This window comes from Fukomys damarensis, unplaced genomic scaffold, assembly GCF_012274545.1.
Source record: "Fukomys damarensis isolate Sample0158 unplaced genomic scaffold, DMR_v1.0_HiC HiC_scaffold_37, whole genome shotgun sequence".
Taxonomy (NCBI): domain Eukaryota; kingdom Metazoa; phylum Chordata; class Mammalia; order Rodentia; family Bathyergidae; genus Fukomys; species Fukomys damarensis.
Genome location: NW_022900949.1, coordinates 36,584,308 through 36,598,837, shown reverse-complemented (window position 1 = coordinate 36,598,837; position 14,530 = coordinate 36,584,308). Strand labels below are relative to the sequence as shown.

The window sequence follows — 14,530 nt, the reverse complement described above, 5'->3', positions numbered from 1 at the left end:
TTGTTTTTTTTTTTTTTTTTTTTGGTATTGGGGATCTGGACCTTGTGCTTGCAAGGCAGGTGCAGTGCCACTGAACTAAACCCCCAGCCCTTTAGTAAAGCATCACTGTATATGGGAACTTCCAATACCTTGGTGTAACTTTTCTACAAACCTAGAAAACCTCTAGAAATAAAGCACATTAAAATATTACTCTGGATGCAGCATAGGGACTGGAATAGAGGGGGAGAAGGAGTGGAGTCCAAAAGTAAGCTATGAGTTTATAGCAGTTCTTCCACATAAAAAGCACCCTGTGCCAGGTGGATGTGAGGGAGAAGAGGAGAACAAATAATGGCGACTGAGGGACACGAAGAAGCAGGAAGAAGGCCATGCAAGTGCAGTGCTGTTGGGGCCGGCTGAAGGATGTGTGTCCAGAGGAGAGAGTGCTTGGCTTCATCCAATGATTTCAACTGGGTTATTGTGTTATTGTGAGGACTGAGGCTTCATCACGGGCTTCAGAAAAATTAGCTCTTGTGGATAACTAGCAAAATTCTGGTGGAGGAGGCAACAAAGATGGTAACATAGGCAACAAGAAGCAAGTGTGTAGAACAGTATAGAGGAGTTTTGTTGCAAAAAATGAAAAATATGAAATGGTAATGTGAAAGGTGATCAAGAGATTTTAAAAATTAGGGTAAAAGTAACATAACTGAATGCCCATAACTTTTAACTTCAGATGCATGGGATTGCCTTCTCAATGTAAAGACAAGTTTCTAGCTGACATCTCTAAGCCTATGGGAATAATACGAAGTGGGAGTCAGAGCTCTACAATAAAATGGATGGGAGGGAGTGGACTGGAAAGAGTTCAGAGATAGACAAAGAACTGGGTTTAAAAGGCAAGTGACAATTCCTCTGGATAATAGAGAGAGAGACAGAGAGAGAGAGAGAGAGAGAGAGAGCACCAAATGGAAGATACAACTAAGTCTGCATACTTTGCTTCAGAAAATTGGAGGCATTTTCATAAAATCGAGATAGCAGTAAGATTACTCATGGAAAATAGGGTGATCAAAAATAAAATACAAAATAAATCAGCTGTCCAAAAGATCATTGATTTGCATCAGTTATGTCATAGTGAAATGAGTTATGCATCTTTCAGATCTCAAAGAAGCCATTATGACAAACCACAGCCCAGGGATCACGGCCAAAGAGTCCTCAGGCAGTGTTGTCATATGATTCCTGTAAGCAAGTGACACATCAGGATCATGAATCAGAAGAAGCCAATGTGATCGGTGCTACCTCATGCCCTGCGCCCACCTTCACTCTTTTCCAGAACTTTTATTGCCAACCCGACACTCCTCGCTCCACAAATCAGTCGTTCACCACAGAAGTCTCGGGCCACTGGAAGAGACAGAAGCAGAGCTCCCTTTGGGTTTCTACCCCTGCCTAGACACATCATAGATGTACGTGATACATGAGCGGGAGTTTGTTCCTAAATGACATTAGCCCTGACCTGAAAGAGGCAATGACGACTTCTCTTGTAAGAGTAAAGAGTGTGTGAAGTTAATGAACTCCTCTACTATCCAGCCCTCCTAAGGCACTTGGAGACTTCTGATCCACTTAAATAAGTTACAGCTGGAATGTTCTTCTAAATTTGACTATTCCAATGCAGTCACACCAAAGAGATAAAACTGAAGTCTAGTTTACTCATTCATTCAACAAATGTGTTGAGCTTGTACTGTATCGCAGCATTCCACTTGGCATTATGGGTAGAAGGTGCCATCTCTATTCCTAAGACCTTCAAAGAGAGGAAGACTAGAAACAATACAAGAAATCTCAATACCAAGGAGAGAGGGAGGAACTATAACATTCATTGGCCTGGAAACTCATCTTCACATTTCTTCTCATCTTCCTCTAACTTTTGCCTATTTGTTCTCTGTGGGATCTTGATACTTTATCTATATTCTTATGGGTGTAAAGAAGGCTGTAGCGTGCTGTGCTTTTGTGAAGTCTGGTTTTAGAATTTATTAGAAATGTGAATTGGTACCATTGATTAGCCGTGGGGAAAACGATATCTATCACAAGTGCTATGACCCTTGTATACAAAGCCCATGAACAATGGGAGTTTTTCTCATACTGATGCTAAAGAAAGTGTGGGTTTGGGGTGAGCTAGAAAAGTTAATAAATGAGTGGTTGGTGAAAAAAACACCCTCCGAGAAGACAATTTTGTTAATTTGGTTTGCTTTCTCTGTAAACAAACTATTTTCATTTTTTTTTTCTGTGAGATGCCTTACACCTTAAATTGCTAATGAGCTTTGTAAAAATGAGAGTTTAGAAGGCACTCTGAGCTTATTTGATTTGCAAGAGATGTTTCCAGCTCTGAATGTTTATGAATATCTACCCGAACCTGTGTGCCTGACTAAATACAGGGACAGTTTTCATGCTAAGCACACCCAGTCTTCCATTAACGGTATTCAGCATTTTAAAAGTCTCTTAAGGAATTTCAGCCTTGATTGGGATCTAGAGTCCTAAGTGATCTCAGATAAGGCTTAATAAGGGCTCTCAGTTTAGTCACGAGTACATTTTAGGTTCGTCATGATTTTTTAAATATATATTATTCAGAGGTCGTTCTAAATAAGAATTTTGGCAAATTGTTCCTGAATCCTGATTTTTGAGGACGTGGGGATGTCATGGACAGGGAGACAGACTGTCTCTCAGTTCTAATTCTGGTCATGGTGGCACCAGAGGGGATTAGTGACTTATACTGGTATCTTCAGCTTGCTTTTCATAGATTTGCTTTTTTTATCCAGCACATAGACCAAATCTAGCCCCTGCCTATATTTTACAATTTTACAAGTTGTAAAAAATTAAAAGAGAAATATATTTCTTAGTATTTGGAAATTGTCTGACTCATATTTCAGTGACCACGAATAGAATTGCATCGGAACATAGCCACATCCATTAGTTTACGCTACCACACCAGAGTGGAACAATTGGAACCGCACGCTATGGCCTGAGAAACCTTTGCTCTTCGGTCTTTCTCCAAAACATTTGCTGCTTCCTGATCTAGCACGTAGTGATGGGGAATAGACCAGTATGTTTACAGATATCACAAGGCACCATTCCGCCTACAGATTCTTTTCATACATGATCATATGAGCTCATGTCAGTGGTTTCAGAAATACTCTAAATGCTTGTTAGTCATAATGATGCCGGTGAAAATTTTAAAGAATTAGAACATTGAAAAAGCTCTCATTGTACCACGTTAATAGTCTCTTTCAAATATATATATTTTAAGGTATCTTAAGTAGGAAAGGAATTTGGAAACAAAAATCTCAAAAACTCCTTTTAAATGAAAGAATGCTTAGTAGCTAAAGTGTGCTGATTTTCACCAGTGCATTTATTTGTTTCATGTTCAGAACTACTTGTGTTTATAGAATGATGTTTTTATACTATAAACAACTCCTACTCACATTCTCTAAATGACTCACACACATTAAAATTAAGCAAAGACACAAAACAAAACAAAAATCCTCAGGGCTGCCCACAGATGTAGGCAGACAAAAAAAAAAAAAAGAGAGAGAGAGATTGTCACAGTTGCTTGTGGATAACAAATATAATTACATGGATTTTTAACCCAAGTACTAGGCAAAAGGGAAAAAAGTTAAGACAAAGAGACTTTTGTAAAATTTAGTGCTTTACCAGCATATTTAACTAGTGATCAAGAAAATTACCAGTTTTATGCAAAAACAGTATTATAACATCCCTACATTTAAATATAAAATAGATGCTAAATACTGATTTAAATTTTAAATAGCAGCAGGTTAATATGTCCAAAGTCATTGTTTATTCAACCCAGAAGGCACAGCAAATGCAGGCATAGATGGTAAACTTTCATTGCAGATGCCACATAATTATCTTGAAAACTCAAACTCTGGCCAAGCAGTTTTCTTTCCCGGAGAAGCCATGGGTATCTGTCAGATGATTTATTTCTCGGTTGGTTTATTATATAACACAGCTGCACTGACCATCTAAGTAGGTTCAAGTCTGGGTAAATTAAACATTTTATAGTTCCTAGACCTAGGGACTGTTTGATGCAGGAAACGCTCCTCTGTAAATGCCTGGCTTAGATCTGTGGAGATACACAGCCACAGGAGAGGAGAGGATTGACTCAGTCAGAGAGGTAAAAGTCTAACAGTGGTTAGTGTAAGCGGCAATTCCAAGTAGAGAAGATTGTACCATGGTGATTTGTGTATGTACAGATAAGTGAACAGGGAGATAGAAATAAATATGCAAATACAGAGCTAGAGACTGCGATGGTGAGACACAAATGATCAAGTCTTTAATGCCAAATTTAAACTACTGCTCTCACCCTACAGTCCATGATTGGGTTTGAAGGACTCTCTGAGCCTTCAAATGTGTGGACACTTTTGCTAAATATATGCATTTGGGGGAACAAAAGATCCATAATGCATTTATTAGATTCTTTAAGTATCCATTTCCTCTAGCTTTTTACTTGACTTCTATGAAATCCTGATGGATAGTAATTGGAATGGAAACACTTTTACTGAGATTTGCAGAAGCAATCTGTGAATGTCTGAGGGTATTGGAAATAACTAGCAGTCAGAGTGAAAAGCGGGGTGAATGATGCATTGTCTTTTTTGAGGGCTTAAAGTTGTTTCCAGAAAAATGAAAATCACGTTAGAGCATTCTTCAAGTTTGTTTTTTTTTTCCACTCTTTCTGTTTCCATAGTTCCTCCCTCAGTACTCAGGCAGTCTCCCCTTCGGTTTTCCTGAGGAAAGGAAGAGGATAAGAAAGCTTCCCGATTTAGTTATTAATCTGGGGCACTGGGCCAGTGTAGGGCTTTGAGGGTCTGGAGTATTTTTGGCCTTTGGCCCTTGAAACCCATTTGGGACCTTGCTCTGTTGGTGAATTTAGTTTCAGCACATGATTAATATCACGTGTGTTTTGGGGCGGCTACAGAGTGAGTGATAACTTGGCCACAGTGTGGAAGGAGTTTGAAAGAAGCTGAGGACAATTTCAGCAAGTTTATTCCATCATGGAGAGAACTGGATCCCAGCAGTTCACGGTGCCGGAGGCAGTCACAGGTAGCTTTCTCCTCTGCAACATCCACCCCCAGGAGAATCAGATCATTGGCAAGAAGGGTGTCTTCCCACCACTTCATGCAGGCAGAATTGAAAACTTAGAAAGTGCTTTCCAAGGAGCTCGAAGTGGGCATCTTTATGCAGTACCTGTTTTGGGATGAGCTTAAACACAGAAATAGGTACAAATAAGTGAAAATACCTACTCTCCCTTTAAGTGCCAAAGCTCCCATCCTGAATGGATGAGAAGATCCTAGTGTATGCATTTAAGCTCAGAAAAATAACTTCACATGTTCATATTTCAGAAAATACACACCAGCCCCTAATATACCACTAGCTCATTTCAAGCACACACACACACATGTGCACACACACACACACACACACCACAATAGTAGAATAGGGATTCACCAGCTAATGTTAGCTTTTTAACTCTGGTTGAATAACTTCCCCATACACCAGTTTTTTTCTGTAGGATGAAGATACAGTGTTACTATCTTGTAACCAAGGAACAAGTCTGGCTGGGACAAGTGCACTGCACGTGTGTCTCCTAGCACACTAGTAGAGGCCTAACTCATGCGTTGAGCCTTGTCTGCCCAGCTATGGCCTCACCTGTCCCCCCAGTTGGATGCCTTCATTGCCCGTTCAAGGATACTCCAATAATCTATCCTGTTAAGCCAAATATATTACTCCTCCTTTGCCACTCCCTCTTTCAAAACTTCATAATTGCTGGCTGAACTTATTAAAAGCAGAAGTGCTCCAGAAACCTCCCCAGAGTCTGCATGGTGATTCCGCGCCTTACCCTCCCAGTCCGAGTTCCAGAATCTTGTTCCGAGAGCGGGCTTGCGGACGACAGCACTATCTCATAATGCTATAGTAAGGATTGAATAAAGTAAAATGGCATGTTGTCTGTGACACAGAAACCTAGGCACAGACACAGCTCTAGACCCAGAATGGACACTGGAACTCCTTCCAGCTCCTCTGAGGTGAACGCACAGGGAGCTGATACCCCCTCTTCATCTGTCTCTTTCCCTCATATTCAAGGACCAGCTGAACCCAGGAAACTAAGGATCAACCCGAGTTGGAGTAACTTTGAAGAACATCACTGCCTCAGAGCATCACATAGGATCAGCTGTGACCTTGACTGCAGCAGCACTGTGAGCGGGCTTCTCCTGCCCATCCTGCAGACTGACTTCCCAGAGAGCACTCCTCAGGGAGTCCCCAGCAGCACTCTCCATTCAGGATCATGGACAGACAGACATTAAATGTGTCCTCTCCTTTTTTTCTGGCCAGGCTCAAAGCTAAAAAAAAAAAAAAAGTGCTAAAATCCCACGTTCTAAATTGTGAAGACTGTGGACATTGTGCTGAGCCACTTCCCTGCAGGGCTGGCTGTGAGAAAATTGTGGAGGAGAAACTGGCCCCGGACTGTGGGAGGGGTGGGGGAGAGAATAGAAAATAAGAAGCATTACTTGAAGAAAGAGGTTTAAAAATAATCTCTGCTCTATTGGTGGGAATGTAAACTAGGACAGCCACTATGGACACCAGTGTGGAGATTCCTCAAAAAACTAAAACAACAAATTCCATTTGTCCCAGCTATTCCTCTTCTAAGGATTTTCCCAAAAGAGTTCAAATAATCGTATTACTGTGATACTACAAACCGATGTGGAGAGCAGCACAACTCGTAACAGTGAAATCTTGGAAGGAGCCTATATGTCCATCAGTAGATAAATGGGCAATGGAAAGTGTGGTATTACACACAGCGGAGCACTACTCTGCCACAAAGGACAAACTTGAGCTCTTTGTTTGAAAATGGATGCTTCAGAAGACCACAATGTTCAGTAAAATATATTAGACACAGAAACTGAAGTAGTGCTTGCTTCTCTCATATAAGAAACCCAAAATACAAAAAAGCAAATAAAAGACAGATAATTAAAAAATAAAGAGATAGATCTTTTGCAAAAGTAAAGGTGACCTAGAGATGAAGGTATCGCCCATCCCTTTTCTAGGCTCTGGAGATTCCTGGAGCTTTTAACCACTGACCTTTCTGGGCTTTGTAGCTCATACCCGCTGGAGAAAAGGGCAGGATGAGGGAGAGAGCAACAGAGACATAACCTGCTCTCCCTTTCCTTTCCTAGCAGACACAGGAGTATAATTTTTCTCAGTAGCTGAAGAAGTACAAAGAAAGCAGCTGGATTGTAAGCTCACTTGCTTTGTTCCATCCAAAGTAACCACCTCCAAGGTAGGAGAACCCTAAAGTGGGAAGTGGAATGCCAAACCCAGGGACATGGACAACCCCCGCAAAATACCCCATGGAAGTGTCAGTGGAGGGCTACAGAGAAGGGGTGCTCTCCAGCAATGCACCTGTGTAACAAGAGGTCCACTTTCTTCCTCCTTCTCTTACTCTAGCCATCAGAGAAAGATGGTGGAGTAGGAAAGGGAATATGTGCAAGGAATCTCCCTCCACCTCAATCACTACAGTCATAAAAAATCTATTGTTTGCTTCAAATGTACCAATGAACTTAATAGGGAAAAAATTATCTGCTGCACCAGGAAAAGATCCTGAACAGCAGGAAATAAGAGGCCAACAGAGCACATGCCTGTAGTTTCATATGATCAAGTTCCATCCCTAAGCATGGTGAATATGTGCGCCTCAATAACTGCTGAGCGCCTTGCACTCTGCTGTGCTGGGTGCTGGGCGTTAGGAATACAGCAAAGAGCAGGCAAGATGCAATCCTAACCAGATGGGGTCACACACTGTCCTTTGTGCATTTTGCTGTGACCCCACATCATTTTCTTCTTCCCTCTCTGAGAGACTGTTCTCTTAAGAAAGCTAAGACATCCCATCATTGCTGCCTTAATATTTATGTTTGTTTCTTTAAACATCACAAGAACTGCAACCAGAACACATTTTCAGAAGCCAAGAGAACAACTGCATTTTTCTTTCTTCAAGGACTATGCATTAAAGACCTGCCAACATTCCTTTCTCAACCACATCTCCCAATAGCTTAGCACTTGGCTGTAAAAGCTCACTCTGGTCTAAAATTTGGCATTCTGACAGAAAAGCCTTCAAATTTGCCAATTTTCCTGACATATTTTTGAATAACAAGTAGGGAGAATGAAAAAGAAGATGGGAGTAAAATGTTACACCTTATGGCATTATTCAGAGAGATAATTCATTTCAGGAAATAATGAATCTAGATGAAACTAACCCTGAGTGGTGGTAGATTGGTTTCCTATGTAAGATTCTATAAAAGTCTAAAGCCTGGAAAGAAATAATATTTAGGCATATTTAAATAAATAGTATAAAAAGACCCAGAATCCTCAATTCTACTAAAAATTCTTGGTTTTCTGTACTTGAACATTATGGGATACTTTAGATTAAAACTAAAACAAAAAAGTCACACACACACACACACACACACACACACACACACACACACACACATATATATATTATATGGAAACTTTATAAAGACCTATAGTGCACACAAGATTAAATTGTGCTCTTGAACACACACACACACTGTGTATATGAACACAAAAGGCCAGAATATACAGCAAAGAGCTTGTTGGAGACTTTTTCAGTTTCACTGGGAATTATAGGCAGAGGGGCAAAAGGATTTTATTCCTTGCTATTCCTTCATATAACTTAGGTGGTTAGGCCTGAGGTAGTTATCCATGAAGACAGAGGTGAGTTGAATTTTTGGACAGGTTTTCAGAAGTGGCAACTGAGAGGATTCGTCAGAGAAAGCCAATGTAGAATAAATATGTGTTACCTAGGTGGGCATACAAAGGTGGATTCTGTACAAGACTGCCCTCAGTTTTGCAATCTTTCTTATCTCCTACAAATTCTAACAAATGGCAACTCTTGTCTTTGAACTTCCCAGGTGCTCACGTCACACTGTTACACATTTGGAAAAAATGGAGAGTATCTTCTTATCATTTCCATTTGCGAAGGTAAAACACATACATTGCTGTTCTTACATAATCCCCATTTTGCAAAATTTGGTGATAACCATGTGAAATAGATCTTTCACATTCTTATACAAGTACAAAAGTATTTGCCTGAAAATGTGATTCTTGTATGCAGCCAGCTAGCACCAATAAAAGCACAATGACTGAGATTGATAACATAGACGGTAGATTCTCAGTGTGTAGCCAGCTATGTGTATTTCCAGCTCTGTCTTCAAAGAACCATTTGACACAATTCTTTTCACACTTCATTAAAATGATTCAGAATTTCAAAATCTAACTTACAAGCTACTACATCATATTGTACTAGCAACTCAGAAAGCATTATTTCAAATGTTCTTTGGGCATTCTATATTAACCACCTTAATTACAGCAGTAAGCTTGAACTTCCTCCAGAAATATTTTGAAAAGATAACTCTCAGAATTTATCTTACACAGCCTTAAATTTCTTGAACCAGGCTCATCAAAAGCCATTATGTCATTTGCTCTGCATATGAAACTTAAACGCTAGAATAGCAAGTTTGGAAGGAAGTTTGATCCACATCTTTCTGAGCTTAAAGACACAGTTCCGTCTCAAACAGTCATGAATGTATCTGCCTATGTTGCATCCGAGCTAGCTGTGCAGCCAATATACTGAATGGGAAAGCAGAGCTCCAGTATTATTGGAAATGAAAAGTCAAAGCCATCAGTTTAATACTATGCTGGCTTAAAAGCCAACAGGCATTAATGTTTGGAGATAAATAAAGAAATAAATTTCCTCTACTGGTACTTCAAAGACTTTGCAACATCTGGAACCTAGCTCCATAGGGGTACTCCACTAAGAAGTAAGAATAAAAGGATTTTAATAGGGCAAATAAGATTCAGGTTTCTTGCAATATGTTCTCTCCAGGGAGAAACAACACAGTGCATCTGACTAACCTTTCCGTGCTACTTCAGTTGTATTAATTAACATTTAGTCATGGATTCCACCATGAGCAAGGTGAACTCAGTGCTGCAGCTGTTCTCATCGAAGGGAAAAATATGCACTCACATTTTAGATTCCATGCATTTATACACCTGGGAAAACATGTTTGAGTGACCGTCTCTGTGCCAGCATTATTGATACGAATTACATATTATTCCCTCAAATAAATTTACACCCACCCTTGACTGCGATTAGCTCAATACCAATATCACATAAACTGGATCAGCCAGGGCCAACACTATAAAAACCACACTCTTAGCTCCCTTTTCTTTACATCAGGGGGGAAGGAAAGACTGAAGAATTGACCAAAGAAGTAGATCATGGCTGTGAGGAAATTGTTGCTGTGCTATTCAAAGATTTCAATGGGGATCAAGTACACTGGGAGAGATGGGTACAGATGAGTAGGGGAAGAAATAAACAGATGTTGCAGAAAATGTAACTGCAAAATCTGATGAGTTGGCAGAGAGGTTCTCCATTCCGTAAGCCAGATATGTGGAAGTGGTTGGCTGGCAGCTACGTTAAATGCACAACTGTAATACTTGGTCGGTTATTGAAAGAGGTTTTGTGTTTTGTTTTTGTATCCAAAACTCATTTCAGATGCAGTTTTGTAAGGAAATTCATCAGTGAATCAGCTGAGCAGAACGTTTAAACTGTAACATATTCTCAACTTTCTCATAAGATCACTGTAAAATGAAATTTCCAGTATTTCTTAGGGATACTTTGTCATGACTTCAGCCAACTTTGTAGTCTTGTGGGCAAATGGAAAGGATACTGATATGCGATGATGCGTACGCGTGTATGCGCAGTCAGTGTGCAAAGCTGAAGTCATCCCCTGTGTAAGCGCTAACCAGACTTGACACTTGCCTTCTGAAATCAATGTTCTCAGCCCCAACTCAAGAAGATGAAACCCTGATTGACATAGGCTCGTTTTCACCAACATGGATCGGCCAGAATTTAATCAAACCAGAAAAATATCTTACCTGGAACTACTTCAAAAAGGAACTTTCCTGGGTTCTCTTCAATGCAGGTATGTTCCAGGACTTTATTTCCAGGCAGAAAAATAGTCCCCTGCAAACAAAAATGACCCAAACATCAACATGATAGCAAGCATTACACACATCATCATCCTCACCCTCAGTTGAGGGTATAAGGTGTGCCTTTACGACACTGTACAGTAATATGGATTAGACTCCTGTATATTCTGGACAATAAGATAGCATGTACCACAATCATGTTTGTTCAAAGTTTCACAAATATTTCTTGAGCATTTAATTTGTACGACACCATGTAAAACTCTGTATACATGTTAAGCATCAATTTACTAAAATTTATTAAATTTTGTGCAAGCCAGAAACTTCACTGAGCATTCTTCTAACCTCAGTATTTAATTGTTCAAAGAAAACTGATGAACTAGATATTACCTCTACTTTATAATGGTAAAAATCAAGAGACGATAAGTAACTTAGCCAAAGTTGCAATTAGCCTTCTCTGTGCTATTCCTGGTGATGTATTCCTCACATATTGGAAATTAAATCCCAGGAAGCAAACTCAGGGGATGAGGCCTAATGAAAGGTATTAAATTTTGAGGACTCCACCTTCATGAAGAGTTAGTGGCCATTATAAAAGGGAGCCAGGGTATGAAATTTGATCTTGTCTTGTCTCTAGCTCTCTCTAGAGGGAAACACAACAAAAAGGCCCTCATTGCAGGTAGCCTCTGTATCTTGGACTCTGCAGCCTGTAGAATTGTAAGGAATGAATTTCTGTTCATCATAAATTACCTAGGCTCCAGTCTTCTGTTATAGCAGCATAAAATGGACTAATGCATTTTGATTACTATTTCTTTTCTGTTAGATTTCTGTCTTTTTAGTGAATCATTCCTGTGAGTATTGAAACATATATAAAAGCATTTTAACTCCACCTCCTCCCCCAGTGATTGTCCTATTTTTTCCACTTGACCACACTGAGTTTATTTCTTCATATGTATCCAAGGCAACCTGATCTGTGGATCCGTCATTCCTTTTACCTGACTCACAAATTATAAACTTGATGCTCACAATCCTCAACAAATGCAGCCTCCCAGAGGGAGCCAGTTATTCACCTTCTTGTTTTTGTTTTGTTTTGTTTTTCAGATATTCCCTTTATATTGCTGTTGGCAGTCTCTTTTGCTAACTCTAATTAGCCTTAAGACATTGGAGTTTCTCAAGAATTTATCCAACGACTCCCTTTCTTCTTCATGTAGACTCTTTCTCCAAGCTATCCCATCCATGCCTCTGACTTCAGTAACCAGCTACCAGCCAGTGCAGATCAGATTAATGTCTCTAACCCAAGACTCTCCAGACTTCTGATCTCTACATCCAACAGCTTACTCGACACTTTCCGCTGTATTTCTCAAGGGAATTTTAAACTCAAGTTAGTCAAATTAAGATTCAATTAAATCTATTCCTCATGATGAGTTCCTTAGTTCAATGATTGACACCCTCACTCATTCATTTGTAGAAGTTATAAATATATAATTCATTAGCTCTACTGTAGTACAGCTTTACAACCACCACTTCTTTGTTTCAGTGACTACTATTTCTCATGTGGAATGTCCCCCCATGCACTTTCCTGGCTTCTTCAAGTATTACTCAAATATCTCTTAATCCATTTTTTAGCGTAGTCAGAGTAGTCTTTAGAAACTGAAATCTGAGCTTGCAACGTTCTTGCTCAAACATCTTCAGTGGCTTTTGTACGCTCTAGGACAGAGGTCGTGGTGACCTGGCTCTACTCACATCTACTCTAAACTTTCGTAGTACTCTACGTTTTTCTGTGACCCAGCCAATTGCTTTTGTAAATGATATCCTGTGCCTACCTACACTAGAATGACATTCTTTCTCTGTTATTTGATTCTGGTCTTTCAGATTAACTGCATCTAAAACATACCGGTATTGTTTTCTAATGTACCAGGAATGCCAAGCATTTAACTGGGCATATACAACAGAGTGAGTGAGTTCTATTAGCATAATAAAACCGGTATTCAGAGCCACATATACTGAATTAAAGAATCCATGCTCTCGTCCTCTGGAGTGTAGTGTCCATTTCTTTCAAGCTTGAAGCAATAGCTCAACCAGTGTTTTACCCAGTCCTCATCCTAAAAGATTTGGCACATGAAATTATAGTCACCAACTATTTTCCTCCTTTTGGGCTTAGAGTGATAAAGCACAGCAATCGCTAAGTGAGACCTAAGTAAGTGTAGGTTAGAAGTATCCATATTCGTTTGTTTTTTTTTCCCCTCTGGGAAGCAAATTTTCCTACTTGTTACATTTAGTTTCCTGTGGTCCATGGGTCCCACTTTTTAAATTGGTATCTTTTTAATAATCTTACTTTGAAGACATTCATTATAATTAGGGACTTTCTTTAATTACAATAATTAATAGTGGTAATATTGATTCTTTCCATTTTGAGTTTATTCTACCTATATGAAATGATTTGGTCAAGGGTTTCATTGTGATTCATCTTAGTTTTAGAACATAGATCTAAACCTCTAGATACACTGTATCCATGTGTGTTTTTATGTGTCACTCTTACTAATTCCGTGCCTTTAGGCTCTACTTAAGATCATATTATACATGTGCCTCGTAAGCGGAATTTAGGCCACTTTCCTACATAAACAACACCTCCGTAAAAATCCCAAACTACCTCATTTGGCAAGTAAAAGACTCCGACTAATGTTATCCTTTTTGGCTTTATTTTGTTCAAATTCTAAATAGCTTCTTCTGGATCAAAATTTTATTTCCATTTTCAAATTTTATACTATGTAACATGTTTTGGCAGCTTTACAGGCAAATTCTGACGTAAAAACAATAATTTAAATACTACAGAAGAGTATACAATGTTTAGGGTGGAATGCTCCGTGATTTACAAATATCTATGGATAATTCACTGAATCATTCAGTAAGGAAAACAAAGTAATTTAATTGAAACAGCTAAGTTGATCATCATCATGTTGCTAAAGTCCATAAGTATGAGCAGTATCATAACTGTTCTAGGCATTTAAAGTATTTGACAATGTTCACATTATCACAAAATGCAAGTAACAAAAACCAACAAAAATCTCATTCTTAACCACCATAGATAACTAATATTGACACCATATACTTATTTTTATATTTTATGTACTTATGCACATTTGTGTATAAACAGAGCACTTTCACAAAACATAATAAAAACAACCTTATTATCTGCTTCAAATAAAGTCATTTATTGTTGTTATTCCAATGCAATAATAAACTTCATTTAAAAAGTTGAGTTATACAGATTGCAGTGATAGTCTTTTTTGTTACTGTAAAGGACATTCAGGAAGCTAAATATTTGAATTCACTCTTAACTTATTCCTTTATGGCAAATATCTAAAAGACAAGTGAGTAGTCAAAAGTATGAAGTGTTTGTATGGGTTCGGTTAATTCTCCCAGAGGTGGTCTAAATTAAGCAACCACAAATGAAACCAACTAGTAAAGACATGTAATTTAAAGATTTAATCTA

General features: G+C 39.0%; 1 protein-coding gene across 2 annotated transcripts in view; it reads right to left on the bottom strand.

Annotated features, from left to right (window-relative positions):
* The window catches only part of Arhgap24 (Rho GTPase activating protein 24), a 629,612-nt gene that overhangs the window by 218,988 nt on the left and 396,094 nt on the right, over positions 1–14,530 (bottom strand). For both annotated transcript variants that reach the window (XM_033759363.1, XM_010621603.3), the window contains exon 3: positions 10,990–11,077. In XM_033759363.1, the coding sequence (XP_033615254.1) occupies positions 10,990–11,077 (88 nt within the window). The remainder of the gene's footprint in view (positions 1–10,989; positions 11,078–14,530) is intronic.